The 17400-nt window shown below is 40.9% G+C and overlaps 1 protein-coding gene across 1 annotated transcript; it reads right to left on the bottom strand.

The window, feature by feature from the left end:
- Positions 1-340: 340 nt before the first annotated feature.
- LOC146960385 (cleavage and polyadenylation specificity factor subunit 3-like) lies at positions 341-17400 on the bottom strand (the record flags this gene model as incomplete). The annotated part of the gene is made up of 13 exons (XM_085772424.1): positions 17287-17400; positions 12191-12280; positions 11890-12040; positions 10066-10241; positions 9225-9383; positions 6233-6379; positions 5077-5229; positions 4862-4970; positions 2776-2874; positions 1426-1520; positions 793-880; positions 624-690; positions 341-437 (listed from the first exon to the last, which is right to left on the bottom strand). Coding segments are annotated over exons 1-13 (1545 nt in total), but the record flags the coding sequence as incomplete, so codon positions are not given.

Below are 17400 nucleotides of genomic sequence, written 5' to 3'. Positions count from 1 at the left end.
GGGAGTCAATGGTGGTGTCGTTACTCTCTTTTCCAGTGCTCTAGTCAACCAGTGCTTGGTCGACTATTTGGGGGCAGCCCTATTAAATTCTGTGCAAAAAGATGTTGAAACAGTTTTCAATAAAGTAGTGAATTTAAAAGTACATGGGTTCTGTTTTGTTTTTGTTTTTTTAATCGTGGTATCGAATTAGTATCGAGAATCGTGGAAATTCACAGATATTGATTATCGACTACTGAAATTCTGGTATCGTGACAACCCTATACTGTAGGCGAATTTGCCAAAATATTGAACTATCCCTTTAATGTTCGTGTATAGAATAGATGTCAGAAGCTGGACTCACTCTGGTCTCTGGGTCGATGCACGCCGTGACTCCGTCCACCGTCACACTCAGGCTTTTACTGTCTTTGAAATTCACGCAGTCGTCCCCGAACATGTCGCTGAAACAGAAAAAAAACATTTTACCAGGTGAAAACAGAAAATATTTAATCTCTACCTTCATTTAAAAGTTTTATTCTCTTATATTTGGATCAATTAGGTTTAATTTTAACTTAAAAAGTGTCAGATTCTACAGTTTTGTCCGATATTTTAACCATTAAAACCATTTTGCAGGTGTTCAGACTCACTGCAGCATCAGCTCCAGTCGCTCGACGAACAGCTCCATGTCGAAGGTTTCCTTCCTGCCCTCGTGGACTGAAACAAACAAACAAACAAACAAACAAACAAACAAGCGTCAGTAAAGTTTCTGTTCATCAGTGAAATTAAAATAAATTCCCTCGTGATGCGTTCACTGACATTTCTGGGCGGTGGGGTTGGACTGGACCTCCAGGATCACCGTGGTGACGGCGTCTGCGTACATGTCGTTGAGCGGGTTGGCGACCCACTGAGACGAGAACATTTTCATTATTAATAATTTTATTTCAGTTATTTATTGATTTATAAATTTTATTGCTGCATCAATTAGTTTATCGAGTTTTTTACTTCAATTGTCTGTTGTTTTTACATTCTTCTCTGTTTTATTTGTGTTGAGATTTTTGTAGTGTTTGAAAAAGTGTGATAAAAATAAAAAATTGTCATAATTATTGTATATATCTGTGTAATGAATGTATTAACTGGCTAATAATGTATCTGTAACCAGGTCTGAGTGAGATCTGTGTCTAAAAACATAAATAAAATTATAAAATATACAAAATAGTTTGAAATAAACATGTAGAACAAATACTGAGCATTAATAAAACCTGACTGCAGCTACATAACCATGTCATAAACTGTATATTTAATGTTTATAAACTGGTTTAAATAAAAACAGACGTGTTCGTGTGCTCAGAGTTAATAAAGTTTTGATAAACAGGTGAGTTTTAGCCACTTCAGGCGACATGTGGTGGATGATGAGTGTAAAAAGTGTCGTGTTGCGTTCGAGTGTCCGACCTCCAGTACGACCATCCCGGCCTCGTGAACCAGCGTGATGCTCTTAAAGATCTTCACCGTGATTTTCTCCGTCCCCTCGACCTGCTCCACGTCGCCTGAAACACACACACACACACACACACACACACACACACACACACACACAGAGGAAACAGGAAGTTACAGCTTCTACTGCAGCATAGATATATATATATATATACTGACTAGATGCCGCGTTCCTAGGCAACTCTATTGAGTGGAATGCGTTAACGCGGCGGCCATCTTGGTCAGGGGGAAGCTGTGTCTACTTCCTGCACTAGTCAACAGAGGCAGACGTCTATTAACCATTAAAATCGCCATAACTCACCAAATATTCAACCGATTTTCAAGCCGTTTGGTTTATTATAAATGTCAGACATATGTTTATGATACAACAACAACAAAAAATCTTTATAATTTTTTTTTAATGTATTAAACATACACTTACATACTCAGACACACACCCACATGCATAAACACACTGAAATGTGTTCTACAAGGGTCTGACTGCTGGTCAGATGTATATTATGTCTATGGTCAGAACCCCGGACCAAGATGGCGGCCGTGTTGACGTACGCTGAGAAGCAGAACGCGGCATCTAGTCAGTATATACTATGGCCCAATTCCAAGCCGACCCCTCACGGACTCACTGACTTAGAGGCGCGTTCACGGGAAGTCCGTGAGTGTGTGAGGGCTGTTCCACTGTCAGATCATCAAGTCAGTGAGTCAGTGAATGAGCCCTTACTGCCCCCTTACCCTAGGGGTAGGGGAATTACCCACAGTTCATAGCGTTGTGAAGTCAAACACATGAGATGCCGTCGGAACGCAAGTGTTAAAAAAAAAAAGTAAATTACCACACGTAGTCAGAGAGAGCTCCGCCGCTCTCTTTATTGTTAATGGACAGGAGCAACAACCAAAAAAAAGAAAGAAAGAAAAAAGAAAAGAAGAAGTTTACTGTCAGTATTAACGTGCAGTTTGTGATTATTGATGATGATTTGATCAGATCTGATCCGGGAACATTTTGTTTTGAGTCCGTCCACCTCACACACCTTGTGCGCGTTGAAAGTACGTAAATTATCGGTCCAAGACCGGAGTCAACAACATGTTGTTGTCAAGGTAACGTGTCGTGAGAGTGGGTAAGTGCTGTTCCATTCATATTTACAGCATCTGGACCCTCACAGACTCTCACACTCTGTCACTTACAGCTGACGTCACTTTAGTCAGTGAGGGTTCAGGGCTTTAGGGGGCGGATTGGAATTGGGGGTATATCTATGCTACTGCAGGAGGAGGAGGAGGAGGAGTTAGAGGACGAAGGGGGCGGAGCCAACTCACCCGCGAGGCTGCGCAGCTGCGTGACGAGCAGAGAGATCGGTCCAGTGAACGGGATCGCCTGAGTCTGCTTCACCGTTCCCATGGCGAGGTCGGTGTAGTCTGAGGAGGAAGAGGAGGAGGAGGAGGAGGAGGAGGAGGAGGAGGAGGAGGAGAGGAAGAGGAGGAGGAAGAGGAGGAGGAGGAGGAGGAGGAGGAGGAGGAGGAGGAGGAGGAGGAGGAGGAGGAAGAGGAGGAGGAGGAGAGGAGGAGGAGGAGGAGGAGGAGGAAGGGGGAGGAAGGAGAGGAGGAGGAGGAGGAAGAGGAAAATGTGGAAGAAGAGGAGAAGGAGGAGTCTGTTAGTCACTCCATCAATTATGTCTCTACTTTCTTCACGTCTTCATGTTCATGTCTTTCTCTTTCTTTACTTTTTTGTCACTTCTCTCTCTTCTTTGCTTCTGTAGCCTTTTGTCTTTCTTTCTATTTCTTCTCTCTTTCTGTCCGTCTTTTTTCTTCCTACTATCTTTTTCTTGTTTTGCCTTTTTTGTTTGTTTGTTTCTCTTTTTTTCTTTGTTTCTTTCCTTTTGATTATTTCTTCCTTGATCTTCCTTTCTTTCTACCTTCATTGTCTTTATTATTATTTTGATTATTTTTTTCTTCTTTTCATTGTCTTTCTTTCCTCCTCTTTCTCTCTTTTTTTTCATTTCCTTCCCTCTCTTTTTCTTTAGTATTTCTAAGTATTTCTTCTTTCTTTTTTCTTCCTACTATCTTTTTCTTTCTTTGCCCCTTTTGTTTCTTTTCTTTCTCTCTATTTTCTTTCCTTTTGATTATTTCTTTCTTGATCTCCCTTTTTTCCTGTTTCTTTTCTTTCTCTCTTTCTTTATCTTCCCTCTTTCTTTTTTCTTCGTTTCTTTCCTTCTGATTATTATTTTCTTGGTCTTCCTTTCTTGCATTTTCTTTCAGTCTTTCATTAGTTGGGTTTCCATCCACCTTTTCTTATGCGCATTTTGTGAAAATGCGCATAAATACTTGAATGGAAACGCCAGAAATTCGAATAAAGGCAGTAAATGCGCATAAAAGTTTATACGCTTGGAGGGGGTGGATTTGTCAGCGTATCGAATAAAGGAAATGCGAGTTTTTGTGATGGAAACAGATTATGCGAATTGAGGCAGAGTTTGTGGGTGAAGCTGCTGGACTTCACCCAGCGACGCCCCGGTCTCCCAGCTCTCCTCTCTGCACCGCAACACAAACGCGCTCCGTAACCCATAATGTTTTGTTCATGACGGTTAAGACTACACAAACACGCCGTAACATCGTTATGTAACTTATTGATTTTTCACCGGCTTCGTATGTAAACAGATGCACATGGAGGAGAGGAGCGTAACCAAAACAGCGGAAAAGCGAGCAGACTGTCACAGTTCCTACTGTCTTTCTGTGTAAATATCTCATGTTACAACATGAAAACCTAAAGTGCGGCCTATATATGTATTTTCTTTTAAAATGTAGCTGGTGCGGATTATACAGGTGCGTCTATAGTCCGGAAAGTACGTAAATTGTCCATGATGTTGAGTGTCATCTGAGTGTCAACTGTTGGATACATTCACGCTCTCTTATGACGTAATCTCACGGCGCACTCCTCCTAATCGCAAAACACTAATGAATGGAAACGGGCATAAATTCGCTTTGCTTTTTGCGCATTTTCACAAAATCCTCTTTTAAATTCGATACGACTTGGATGGAAACCCAGCTATTGTCTTTCTTTCCACCTCTTTCTCTCTTTTTCTTTCTTTCCTTCACTCTTTCTTTATTTCCTTCACTCTTTCTTTCTTTCCTTCCTTACTTCTTTCTTTCTTTCTTTCTTTCTTTCTTTCTTTCTTTCTTTCTTTCTATCAACCAACCAACCAACCAATCAGTCCAGATGTTGAGGTTTACTTTCTGTGACAGAAGCAGCTTGAAACATTTGTTGACGGATCAAAAACATTAAACATTCATCAATTATAGTAAGTGTTTGACAATACACACACACACACACACACACACACACACACACACACACACACACACAGTCTCACAGACACACACACACACACACACACACACACAGACTGACTGGAGAGGTCGGACGGCGTCAGGATGTGGTAACTGAAGTTTCTCTTCACCAGGATCCCGGAGACTCTCTGACCCTGAGAGCACTTCTCATCCGCCAGCACGCCCATCACCTGCAGCACAGCACAGCGGAGCAGAGCAAAGCATGCTGGGAGTTAACAACACGGCCCACACCAATACAACAACACAACAACAACACACACACACACACACACACACCTTGGCCAGTTTCTCTCCTCTGAAGTTCAGCGTCACGGCTTCAGTGTTTCGCGGGTTGTGGACTTCGATGTGAACCTCGTCGTTGTCTTCGTACTCTCGGATCAGAGCCGCCTTCAGCCGGGCCATCTCGTTCTGCTCGCCGTGCACCAGGATCTGCACATGCACACACACACACACACACACACACACACACACAAACTGCATTAAGGTGGGACACTACAGGTGAATAGGGTAGAAATTTAAACTAACAGATTTCACCATGAAACTTCCCAAGTTTATCACTCACATTAAGAAAAATATTTTTTGTATTACAAGTTTTGTCAAGTTTTATGTTTAAATATGTAAATGAGGCAATATCTGATGAAATATGCGCTAATTTGCATACATTTCCAGAACAGAAATCTGAACAACAGATAAAGCTACTTTCAAAATTCTTGTTTTATTTTGTTGACATATTAGAGTCAGAAGTTTTTACAGAGGAGGATTTTGGATATCTCTCTTTATCACTCTGTAAATGAGAAAATACTGTCACCAGCCCTAAAAATTCAAATATCGCCATGTTTTTAGGAGTAAAATGTTGTATAAATCAGGCTGTGGATGATATATTAACAATCCCCTCTGTAAAAACCTTCAGAATATAGACAGGAATAAAACTGGAAGGTTTGGTGTCTGTAAGTGCTGCTGAAGTGGAGATTTCGGGTCCAGAGTCTGAGGAAAAACTCATTTTGAGAAAACGGCCTTTAAAGATTTGTACTGTAAAATTCCATAGATCATTAATGTGAATCGCACTTTTACGATTGACTGCGGATACGGAGGAAATGACAATTTTTGGATCCACATAATTGTTCAGGAGAGAGAGAGCTTTACAGTGATACCTGACATAACTTTTGGTGAATTTAGGAGAAATCTACTGATGAAAGAGACAAAATGAAGTAAAATAAAAAACCTTAATGTGGATTTTCTACCATTTCTTTCCACTTTTCTGAGAGAAAAATATCCCAAAATCTCAAAATTGATCAGTGCATGAAAAAACTGTGTTTTTGCCTGTTAGTGTGTCGCAATAAACCCAAAGGATCCAGGAACATCGCTTTGTGGATTTAATTAAATAGTGTGGATTTAAATAGTGTGTGTGTCTGTGTGTGTGTGTTGTTTTTACCACGTGCGGCGGTTTGAGCGCCCGGATGAACTCGCTGGTCTGCTGGTAGTCGGTGTGAGCGGAGAAGGAGATGTAGTCGACCGACATCTTGAGAGGAAGCTTCTGTCCCGACATGGTGGCGATCTCATCAGGCTCCGTCATGATGTGCTGCAACACACATACACACACATATTACACACATACACTAATGTATGTAATGACACTAATGTATATTGTTCAGGGGAGGATTTGAAGGAAGTGCTGAGGACAGTAGAAGTAGAGTTGTTTCAGCTAAAAAAATGGTTTGATATTAATAAGTTATCATTAAATGAAAAGAAACAAAATGTATGGTGTTTAGCGGTGCTAGGACCAATTGTGAAGTAAAATTAAAATTAAATCAAGTGGAAATCGATAGAGTATATGAAACTAAGTTTTTGGGAGTAATTATTGATCATAAACTGTGTTGGAAGCCTCATATAGAATATATCAAGGGAAAAATATCCAAATCCATTGCCATTCTTTATAAAACAAGGGACATGTTGAATAAGAAATGTCTGCATATTTTATATTATTTTCTTATATTTCCATATTTGACATACTGCGTTGAAGTTTGGGGAAATGTTTATAAAACAAACATAGACCCTATAATCAAGCTTCAAAAAAGAGTTATTAGAATAATAAACAAAGAGTGCTATTGTGAACCTACCAACCCACTATTTTTAAGATCTAATGCATTAAAATTTTCAGATATTGTGTTCCTAAAGACAATGGAAATCATTTTTCGAGTAAAGAACAACAGCCTTCCAGCTTGTATCCTTCAGTTATTTAAATTAAGAAAAGGAAACTATAATTTAAGAGGATTATTGATTTTTGAAATGTGTAAAGTGAGAACTAATATAAAATACAAATGCGTTTCAGTCTTAGGAGTTAAAATGTGGAATAAGCTCAGTGATGAGTTGAAGACATGTAGTTCTTTGTTGAGTTTAAAGAAAGCCTTGAAATGTGAAATAATGAAAAATTATAAAATACAGTAATGATTATTTTCATCTTATTATTGTGGACTGCTGACATTCTAGGTAATTTAATTTCATAGAGTGTAAAGGATAGGCAAATATAAGCCTTGGGCTTCAGCCTATTCCCTTTTCGGTCACTGTATGATATTTTCTTTTTTTTGTGTGTGTGTGTGTGGTTGCAATTGTGTATAATATGTTTTGGCTAAACTGTTCACACAAAATGGTCGATTTTGATGTTGGTGTTGTATGACCGAAATAAACAAATTTCAATTCAATTCAATTCAACATACACACACACACACACAGTACATTAAATAACCTGTGTGAAAAGTTTAATCATTTAAAATAATATAAATATATTATTAAAAGTTAAATCCCAGCAGCACTTGAACGCAACACGACACACTCTTCTGATCGGTCCTATGTCGTTAACACAGGCGTATGTCACAGATTCAGATTCTTGTTACGCAGCCACATTAAACTCAACATTATCAATAAAACTGACCGGACTGATCCAATACTGGGAATATCTATCGATGCCGATCAATAATATAATTTAAATAAGAGTCTTATTTTATTCAGATACACACACTGTAAAAGATCTTGTTTCAGCAATTACACTGTTCTCAGTCAGAGTTATTTGTGTTGTTGTTCTTGCCATCGCAGTTATTATCACCAAACTGTAAGATACCGATTAAAGGAGAAGTTATGAATAAAGAAAGATGCATTTGGGGCAGACAAACTAATTTTACAGCTGTTATTGTCTATTTTTATTTATTGCTGTGATTGTTTGTTTTATTTCACTCTCTCACTCTCTGTTGTTCTTAACTTGTCTCCAAAAGTGAACACAGACCTGACACAGGGTATCTGCAGGTTTCAGCAAGTCAAATTTAAGACTTTTTAAGACCTTTTTAATGCCACCTTGAATGAAATTTAAGACCAAAAAAAAAAAAAAATCCTATAAATATAGGCTAAGCAATGGTTGGGGATCCCACTGTACTACAACCTCAATGACAATCAGTCAAGTTTACTTATTGTCTGTTATTAATAAACAAACTGATAATCAATACAAAACTAGAAAAAGCACCAAGGAAGAAAGGAAGGAGTCTGCACGCGACTGACACTGAAATCACTCACACAACTTTTACTCAAGGACAATGGAAAAATTAGCAGAGTATTGAAATGAGTACCAGACCAACAATGACCAAACCACTGTAGGAGGGCATACAGGTGCATCTCAATGAATTAGAATAAATGTAGACAAAATGTATAGAAAAAAGTTTAAAAAAGCATTTTTAATATGGAAATGTTTGCTTTCTGATAAGTTGTCCATGCAGCGGTGCGCCGCGGACATTCACGAAAAAACAAACAAACAACGAAACCGAATGCGCGCCGCCAAGTCCGCTCGGACCGCGGCCACTCGGACCAACAGGTCCGCTCGGTCCAACGTCAACGACGGCAGGAGACCCAACGCGATTTGGCGTATCACTGCCTCCAGAAAGACTGTCACGTTACCGGGCTCATACCAGAGCCAGTCTATTGACAATATTAGAAGTTCTCTGCTCATACGCGCAGGCAGGCCAGGGTTGCCAGATAGAATGAAAAATATCCCCCACAATATTACTTTTTTTTCCTTCACTAATTAGCGGGAGAAATTACCGAGAGCAGCATTAGTAAACCACAACAAAAACACGTGTAGCCTTTTTCCCCCCCTCATTTTTCCCATTGACGGAAATCCGTCGTGGCGACGGAGAACTTTAATCCATGAATTTAAGACCCTTGACTACTGTATTTAAGACCATCTTAGAAATTTCTGATAAATTTAATACTTTTTAAGGCCTTATTTTTAGATACATGAATTTAAGACTTTTTAAGGATCCGCGGATACCCTGTGACATTTCTAAAAACCAGTGGAGGAAACGTTTCACTTCCGGTGATAATAATTTTTTTTAAAAACTGCAGAAGGGACCCGAGGTGTCGCAGGTTCGATTCCTTCCCACCTTGGCGAGCGTCCCCTCCACGCAGTAGCCGGCGATGATGACGCCGTTCCTCTTGTCCGTGCACCAGCTCTCAAACAGCTCCCGGGACAAACCGCTCTGCATCATGCCGGGCGACGCCATCACCACGCTGGGCCCGATGTCGTCGAAGTGGTCCATGCTCTGACACACACACACACACACACACACACACACACACACACACACACACACACACACACACACACACACACACGTCAGAAAACAAACGACAACGACAATGGAAACAGGCAATAGCATACATAGGGTTGCAAAATATCGGGTATCGGGTAATATCGGAAACTTTCTATGGGAATAAACGGGAATAAATCCGAAATTTACAAAATTGAAGGTTGGCCCTTAATAAGCAATTAGTAATATTTTACTCAATATTCATGTTTTTGTTGTTCAGTAAAATAGCTGATTGTTCATACAAGAATTAAAACTTGATAAAGTTCTACTCACAAATAAATCTGTGGAAATGTCATGTTTTTTAATTGTATTGTTATTTTGCATGGATGTCTGCTTATGACAAAACAAAATATTTACATTTATGTTTGGATATGATACAGTTTGTTTAAATTACCCCAAATTTCCAGTTCATCCCCATAAATTCCCATAATTTCCCATAATTCCCATGGATATTTTCCAATTTGGAATAAAAAACTGGAAATTTTCCGCCCCTTTGCAACCCTAAGCATACACAATGTATACACTGACAATACACTGACCAAAACAGACAAAACAGAAAACAAAGGACAGAACAAACCTGACGACACAATAAAACAGGACAGAAAAGTAAAAACAAAAACAAAACAAAACAAACCTTCAGGTTGCTGATGTGCTTGAAGACGAAGGGGTTGTTGATGTTGATGGCCTTGCGGATCTTGTCGTTCATGGCGTTGATGTAGGTCTGGTACACGGCCATGCACTTCCTGGCCAGAGACGAAGCGTAGAAGATCGGGATGTCGTGGAGCTCCGGGTGGTTCTGCCAGTACTCGTCTGGTCCACACACACACACACACACAAATAAAGTTAACGAACCTACTGCTATGACTATAGGGATTATGGCAATGGAGCAATTTGCCAAAATGTTGAACTATCCCTTTAAGGTAAAAATCTTGCATAGTTCCTCTTTAAAGGTATAGTATGTAGGAATCCCCCCATCTAGCGGTGCGGTTGCATATCTGAACGTATTCTTTATGTTGCATTCAGGTGAAATCGGGCAGACGTCAGACAGACAACAGACGCTGCATGTATCAGGATAAACAAGCGTCTATGTAAACAAGTGGTCCGCCAGCACGAGGCAAAACAATACAGGCGTAGCAATATGTTGTCATGGTGATGTCGTATTGTTTACCCGACCCACGTTTTACCGGCTTTCTCTCGTCGAGTAAAATGACATCCGGTTGGTTTGCCGACGGCCGTCTGCCTGACTGCACCTGAATGCAACACCAGTGCCTCCGTCCTTCCTCACACTACACAGTGGCAGGGCCGTTGTATAGGGTAGAAAGGTGATGATAATTCTAGGGGCCCAACGCCCAGTGGGGCCCCATAAAAAACCCCAGTAGAATAATCTTTGTATGACTGATTTATTCTGTGTAAGACCCTGACTAATACTCATAGTACACTGTAAAAACTCAACATCTTTCCAAGAATATTTGTCTTATTTCTTGTCCAAATGTCTCATTTCTAGTCAAAGCTAATCTCTTTCCACTTAAAATAAGACTCATAACCTAAAAATTAACTTGTTTTTAGATAATTTTCACTTGTTTCAAACTAATTTTCACTTGAAATAAGTAGAAAAATCTGCCAGTGAAAGTAAGTTTTTTGTGCTTGTAATAAGGAAGAAAAACTTGTTCCACTATCATATTTTTTCTACTTATTCCAAGTGAAAATATGCTTGAAAGAAGTAAAAAGTGTCTAAAAACAAGCTACTTTTAATATGATGAGTCTTATTTTAAGTATAATGATATTTGTTTTGACTAGAAATTACATTTTGACTAGAAATAAGACAAATATTCTTGGTAAGATACTTGGGTTTTTTGCAGTGTAATGTTGCATTAGCATCAAAACAAGGTAGGCTACTAGGCTGAATAAAAAATGATAATACATACGTAGTCTAAGAAAAAAAACTGGAAAAGTTAGGGGGAGGGGCCCACTTTAGTATTCTTTAAGGGGGCCCAGAATTCCTAACAACAGCCCTGCACAGTGGTGACAGTTTTAACAGGCCGAGCCGACAGCTCTGCTGAGTTTCCGTGGTTACCTACGGTCACGATGCAACATGGCCGCCTCGGTTCGGTGCGTCGCCCACTTATGTGTTTGTAACGACTTGTAACAACTCATTCTAAGGTACCAGAAAGCTTTCATTTGTATGCGGGTGTGATTCGACTTCAGTGAAATACGTATTTATGAAAGCAATATTAGATTTTTGCTACTAAAAAGCCAAATAAGTTACACACTGGGGCTTTAACGAGTGTGTATGGTGAATGAAAATGTTTCGGTGTGATCCATAGACAGAAACACGTCCCTTAGTTTAATCTTGTAAATAAAACTTGAAGCCTGAATTTATTTTTCCCTCAGCTGAAGGGAAAGCGCCACTCTTAGGTCGCCGTGCGTCGTCATGGCGTCGTTGTTGCCGTGGTCTCACCGAGGATGAGCAGCAGCTCCTGCGCTCGGCCCAGAGCGAACACGGGGATCAGACATCGACCTTCTCTGTTGACGATGTCGTGGACCGTGTTGCAGAACCGAGCCTCTCGCTCCTCCCGCTTCTCGTGGATGTGAGTCCCGTAGGTCGACTCCTGACACACACACACACACACACACACAACAAACACACACACACACACACACACACACACACACACACAACAAACACACACAGGTTCAATGTTAAGTGTCTGTGCTCTGTGTTTAAATAAAGTTTGAACGGTTTGAATGCTTCCACTCACGGTGATGAGGATGTCTGGTTTGACGCTGGGGATCTCCGCCGCCATCAAGTGTCTGTCCTCCTGACGGGAGAAGTCTCCTGTGTACAACAACTACACACACACACACACACACACACACACACACACACACACACACACACACACACACACACACACACAGGGATGCAAACGGGTCAGGACCAAAAAAGAGAGGTATTGTCTGGCGGGGGGGGGGGGGGGCTCACCATTAACAATATCACAGAAAAGTCAATTTCCAGTAGTTCAACCCCAACCAAGTATTGAGTGCATATAGATGGACAGTTTTCAGAAGGCCAACATTTCTATATTAAAAATGCTTTAAAAAAATAAAAACCATTGCAATATTTCAATTTTGGAGATACTGATTTTTAGGTCTTCACTGAATGTTAGTCATAATTATTACTATTAAAATAAACTGAAGAAATAAAGACATGGGATTTAACATCCCATTCGGTGTGTAATGGACATATAGGCCTATATAATGTGTTAGTTTCACTTTAATTGAACACATTCTACATGGCGGAGGCGACGTCTTTCCACTCAGGGCTTCCTGCACCTCTGAAACGGGGCAGAGCTCCATGGAAACACCTGCCTGACACAGCAACGTAGGGAACCGTGCACGTCCGTGGAGCTGTGCGCCGCGGACGTGCTCGGGGGGAAAAAACGGCGTCACCGCTTTGGGTAACGTGGGTGCATGTCGCGCGTCTACATTGGAGGACGGCTGTTATCAGTATAATCAGAGACCATGAATGAGTTCGCCTCACGTGATTGTCACTGTCAGCCTGTTAGAAAAACATTTTACTGACCCCAGCTGAGACGCTGAGACCCCCCCCCCCCTCAAAACAAAAACTCTTCGGATCTGAACGATTCACACAAGTCACCTAATTGGTCATGAAAAAAGCGAGTTTCGCTTTTCGGCGCGCTGTTTGCATCCCTGTGTGATGTTCAGGGACAGTCAGGACAGTCTGAGGACTGACAGCTCTGAGGTTGAAGTTTATATTAATGCACCATGACACTGTGGCAGGTCTCTGTACTAGGGATGTGAATCTTTGGGTGGCTCACGATTCGATTCCGACTTTTAGGGTCACGATTCGATTCAAAATCGATTTTCGATTCAACCGATTCTTGATTTTCTTTTTGCGATTTTTAGTTTGCTTTATTAACACCAGACCATGTGAAAACGTTGAATGATGATGATGTCTACAGACTATTATATCAGAAGCCATATTTCCCCCCAAAAAATGCACATCACATGTTTCAGATTTATTCAGCAGCAATATATTCGAACCATTTTAAAGTTAACTGCTACATGAAGCTGATTTTATAGGCTACTCTCTTTTCAAAAGCCTGGACTGAAGGATGTGAATATTTGGGTGTCTCTTCGATTCAAAATCAGTTCTCATGCACATGCACATGGACATGTAGCCTATCTGTAACAAAGGCTGCTAAAAAAAAAAAAAAAAAGAGACGGCACTCTGCTCTCAGGCCAGCTCACCTGCAGCCTGTCTGCAGCGCCACAGAGGAGCTGTCAGAGCTGCTGCTGCTGCTGCTGGTCCTCTCTCTTCAGCCTGCTGTTTGGCTGCACTTTGTATGAGTTTAAAAAAGTGAAGATCTAACGTCACCTGAGCACCGATCAGCTGATCCAGAGCGCAGTGGATGTGGCTGCTCACACCGTGTCCTAACTGGATGCGACGCGAACGAGCGTCCGACAATCGCGTCACATCTGACGCTCTCTGTCCACACTGAATCCGTGCGTCTGTTGTCATGGAAGCACATCAGCTGTGCGCTCGCCCGCTCGACAGACTGGAGACGTAACTACCCGGTTAAAAGATGGGTGAATTGTGCCTTTTAAACAGAAAACAAGTTTCTTGAAATATAGAGCCAACAGCAAGTTGTCTCTATAGTGTAGGAACACGAGTTGTAAAAAACATAATGCAGGGTTTTCTGTAACATTATAAGACGGCGCACCGCCCCCCGCCCAAGATGAATGAAGAGGCTATTAAAAAAAAAAAAAAGTCCGCTAGTCTCCTTGAAGCGGCTGTTATGTGTCTCTCTCTGGCGGTGTCAGCTGATGTGCACATCTGCAGCAACCCAAACAAATGCACATGTTACTGTTGACTGGCTCTATTCCAGCCACATGATTGGTTCGACGCGGTGGAAATCTCATTATCATTGGTTATTTGTATTGTCTGCCAAAACATGGATGAATGAAACCTATCGACCACGTCTCATATTTCTATTGAGGAAAAGTTATTTCACAATTTATAGACACAACACCGACAAGCACTGAGAGCCGCATGTTGCAGTGACGTTATATAGGCTATAAAAAAAAAAATCCGCAAATAATAAGCCGACGAAAAGGTGCAACTTGCCACTTAACTTCTTGTCGATGTATTATTTGCGGGGGCTTTCGGGGGATCTGCTGACGGTGGAGGATCTGGGACTGATTGACTGTGGACCACCACCAGTCTGATCAGGTCCATCACAGCACAGCAGCTGCAGCACTGCCCCGCTGTCACATTACTCTCGCGTATCAGCTCAATCTGTTTACATTAAACCGACATCAGGAGAATAATGAGAATTATGATTAAAAATATATTTGTTTCGAATTTTGGCCCCTGGATCATGATTTTTCGCATTCTTGGTTAAAAAAAAAAAATCCTCTAAAAAAAAAGACAGTTGGGATGCATAATGTGTCTCATAACAGTATACTGTGCGTCACGCTAGGGGTCGGTGGTGTTTTATTCTAGGGGTCGGTGGCGGCTGTGAGACAGCAGCGGCTCCACGGTGAGGGGGGGGGGGGGGGCAGCTTCTGCTCACCTGACTCTGTGCAGCTTCTTCATTAAATCCAAACAGTCCGACACAGCGACGCACTGCTCCTTTGACTCTAAAGTCTCTGTAGCTCATCAGCCCGGAACTCGCCGACATGGATCAGAAGCGACGGCGGCGTTTGGCCTCAGTGTCTCGGACTTCCAGAGCAGCTACAGAGCAGCGTTGTGACCTCAACCATGGTCGATGAGAGCAGAAATGTTGTTGTAGGCCTGTGCATATTCTCATTTGTCCAGGTCATAGTATTTCAAAGGAGGTTAAATCGAAAGCAACTGGACTTATACTGAGTCTCCAGACCAGTTAGTTGGACCAGTCCCAGCCTGGTCAGATGCTACATGAACTGATGAAGCCTCTTGGATGAGAGGTGAAACGTCTTCCTAGACAAATAACTAAGTCCAGTTGAACCTGCTTTGAAAAAAAAAAAAAGTTGTTGGCGGGCTCGTGAATTTTTTTTTGACACGAGTCAAAAAGAGCGTCAAACCGCGTATCTCGCGTTTGGTCGCGCGTCACAACTCGAGCGAAAAAAAAGCGTTCCTCGTGTTTGGTGGGAAGCCCCTTGACGAAATGAAATAGACGAAGACGCGAAGGTCCCGTCGCACAAAACAAATCGGGTGTATTGCGTCGCAAAAAAAAAAAGTCGCGTCTACCGCGTCGCGCGCCTAATCGCGTCTCGCGCCTAATCGCGTCTTTGCGTCACGGCCTTTTACACCGCGGACGTAACGAATAAACGGTGACGGTGTGAACGAACAACATAGAACAGGACCAGACGTGGCGTTGTTTCCTCTTTTCACCGACAGCTCCACTCTCCCTTACTTACACTAACTACTGTTATTGTTGAGGCCAGAGAATTGTGGGATTTGTAGTTTTTGACCAATCGCAGGTTGTGCTCTTTCTTTTTGTGATTTTCCTGGTTCACACATGTATTTTTTTTTAGGGGCAAATGCGAGTGAAATGCTCGTCCATGGTGGGCATAAGAAAATTTAAGACCTGTCTAAAATTATTTAAGACTTGAACACAATAATTCAACAAATTTAAGACATTTTAAGGCCTAAAATTTAGATTTTCAAATTTTAGACTTTTTAAGACCCCGTGGATACCCTGTTATTTCATATAAAAGTTTAAGTGCATGCATATTTTATGATGCTGTGTATTTCAGGTGTAGGTTAATATACACACACCTCAGGAGGCCTGTTGACTGGTTAAAACAAGGTAATCAGTAGATGGGAATTAACTTCAGATTTAGTCACGGATCACCTTCAAACTCTCCTTGTCATGATATTTGAATAAATTATACATCAACACCAGCATATATAGGATTAACACAACATACAAATGAATAAAATGATCTAAAAGTATACATTTGTTTATTATTAATTGGATTATTCAACAAAATGTTAAAATTATAAAACCATCCTTCAACTTAAAGCCCGAGGCGACGTCTTTAAACAGTTTATTTTGCTCATCAAATGAAGAGAAATTGACTCTGGAGCCTGAAGTCTGTGATTATTGATTAGGATTTTCAATCAATCACTTTTTAATCAAAACACAGCTGCGTTTTAATCTTCACTGTTTCTGCTCCAACTAAGATAAATAAATCATAATAAACATCTGTTCTTTGTCGCAGCAGAGAGAGTGAATCACTGCGATTCATATGTTTATAATTTACATAATGTGATATTATGTGATAATGAAGTTTAGGTGAAGAGGTGCATTCTGGGAAATATTTTTTGTGAGTTGATGAAATTACTTATCAATATGCGCTTCCATTTAGACATGATGACGATAAAATGCAGGACAACACGGTGTTAAAAACAGTTTCTTTTTTTAAAAGGATTTGTATTTCCATGCTTTTATTTTGAAGGGATGCTGCATGTTTTAGAAGCCTTACTTCTGATTTCCTGTTTGTCAGACTCAGTTTATTGATCTGGTCACATCGATTATTGATTGAAATGTTAAATTTTTCTAATTTATTTACTTTACTGTACATACTTTCTTTTCTTTGTCTTGTTTATTTGATGTTTGTTTATTTTATTTCATGCTCTTATATCTTATGTTTTGTATTTATTTATATTTACAAGTTTACTATTTGCCTTATTGGTTTGTACATCGATTTATTTGCAAAATAAAGTAAAAAAGCAAAAAACAAAACACCAACAGAGGGTTGAACAGCTGAGTCATGTGAGTGGCGGTGAGCGTCCGTTACCTTGACGCCGGCGATCTCGATCATGAAACATGGCGGCGCCCAGCACGTGTCCGGCGTGGTAACACCAGAACTTGATGCCGGCCACTTCCTTCACCTCGTGGAAGTTGATGGTCTCGATCTTCTCCATGCTGTCCTCCAGGTCCGTCTCCGTGTAGAGCAT

Source organism: Trachurus japonicus, unplaced genomic scaffold (assembly GCF_045865225.1).
Source record: "Trachurus japonicus isolate A0001 unplaced genomic scaffold, Traja_1.0 AP030426.1".
NCBI lineage: Eukaryota > Metazoa > Chordata > Actinopteri > Carangiformes > Carangidae > Trachurus > Trachurus japonicus.
This window is presented reverse-complemented; position numbering and strand designations above follow the sequence as displayed.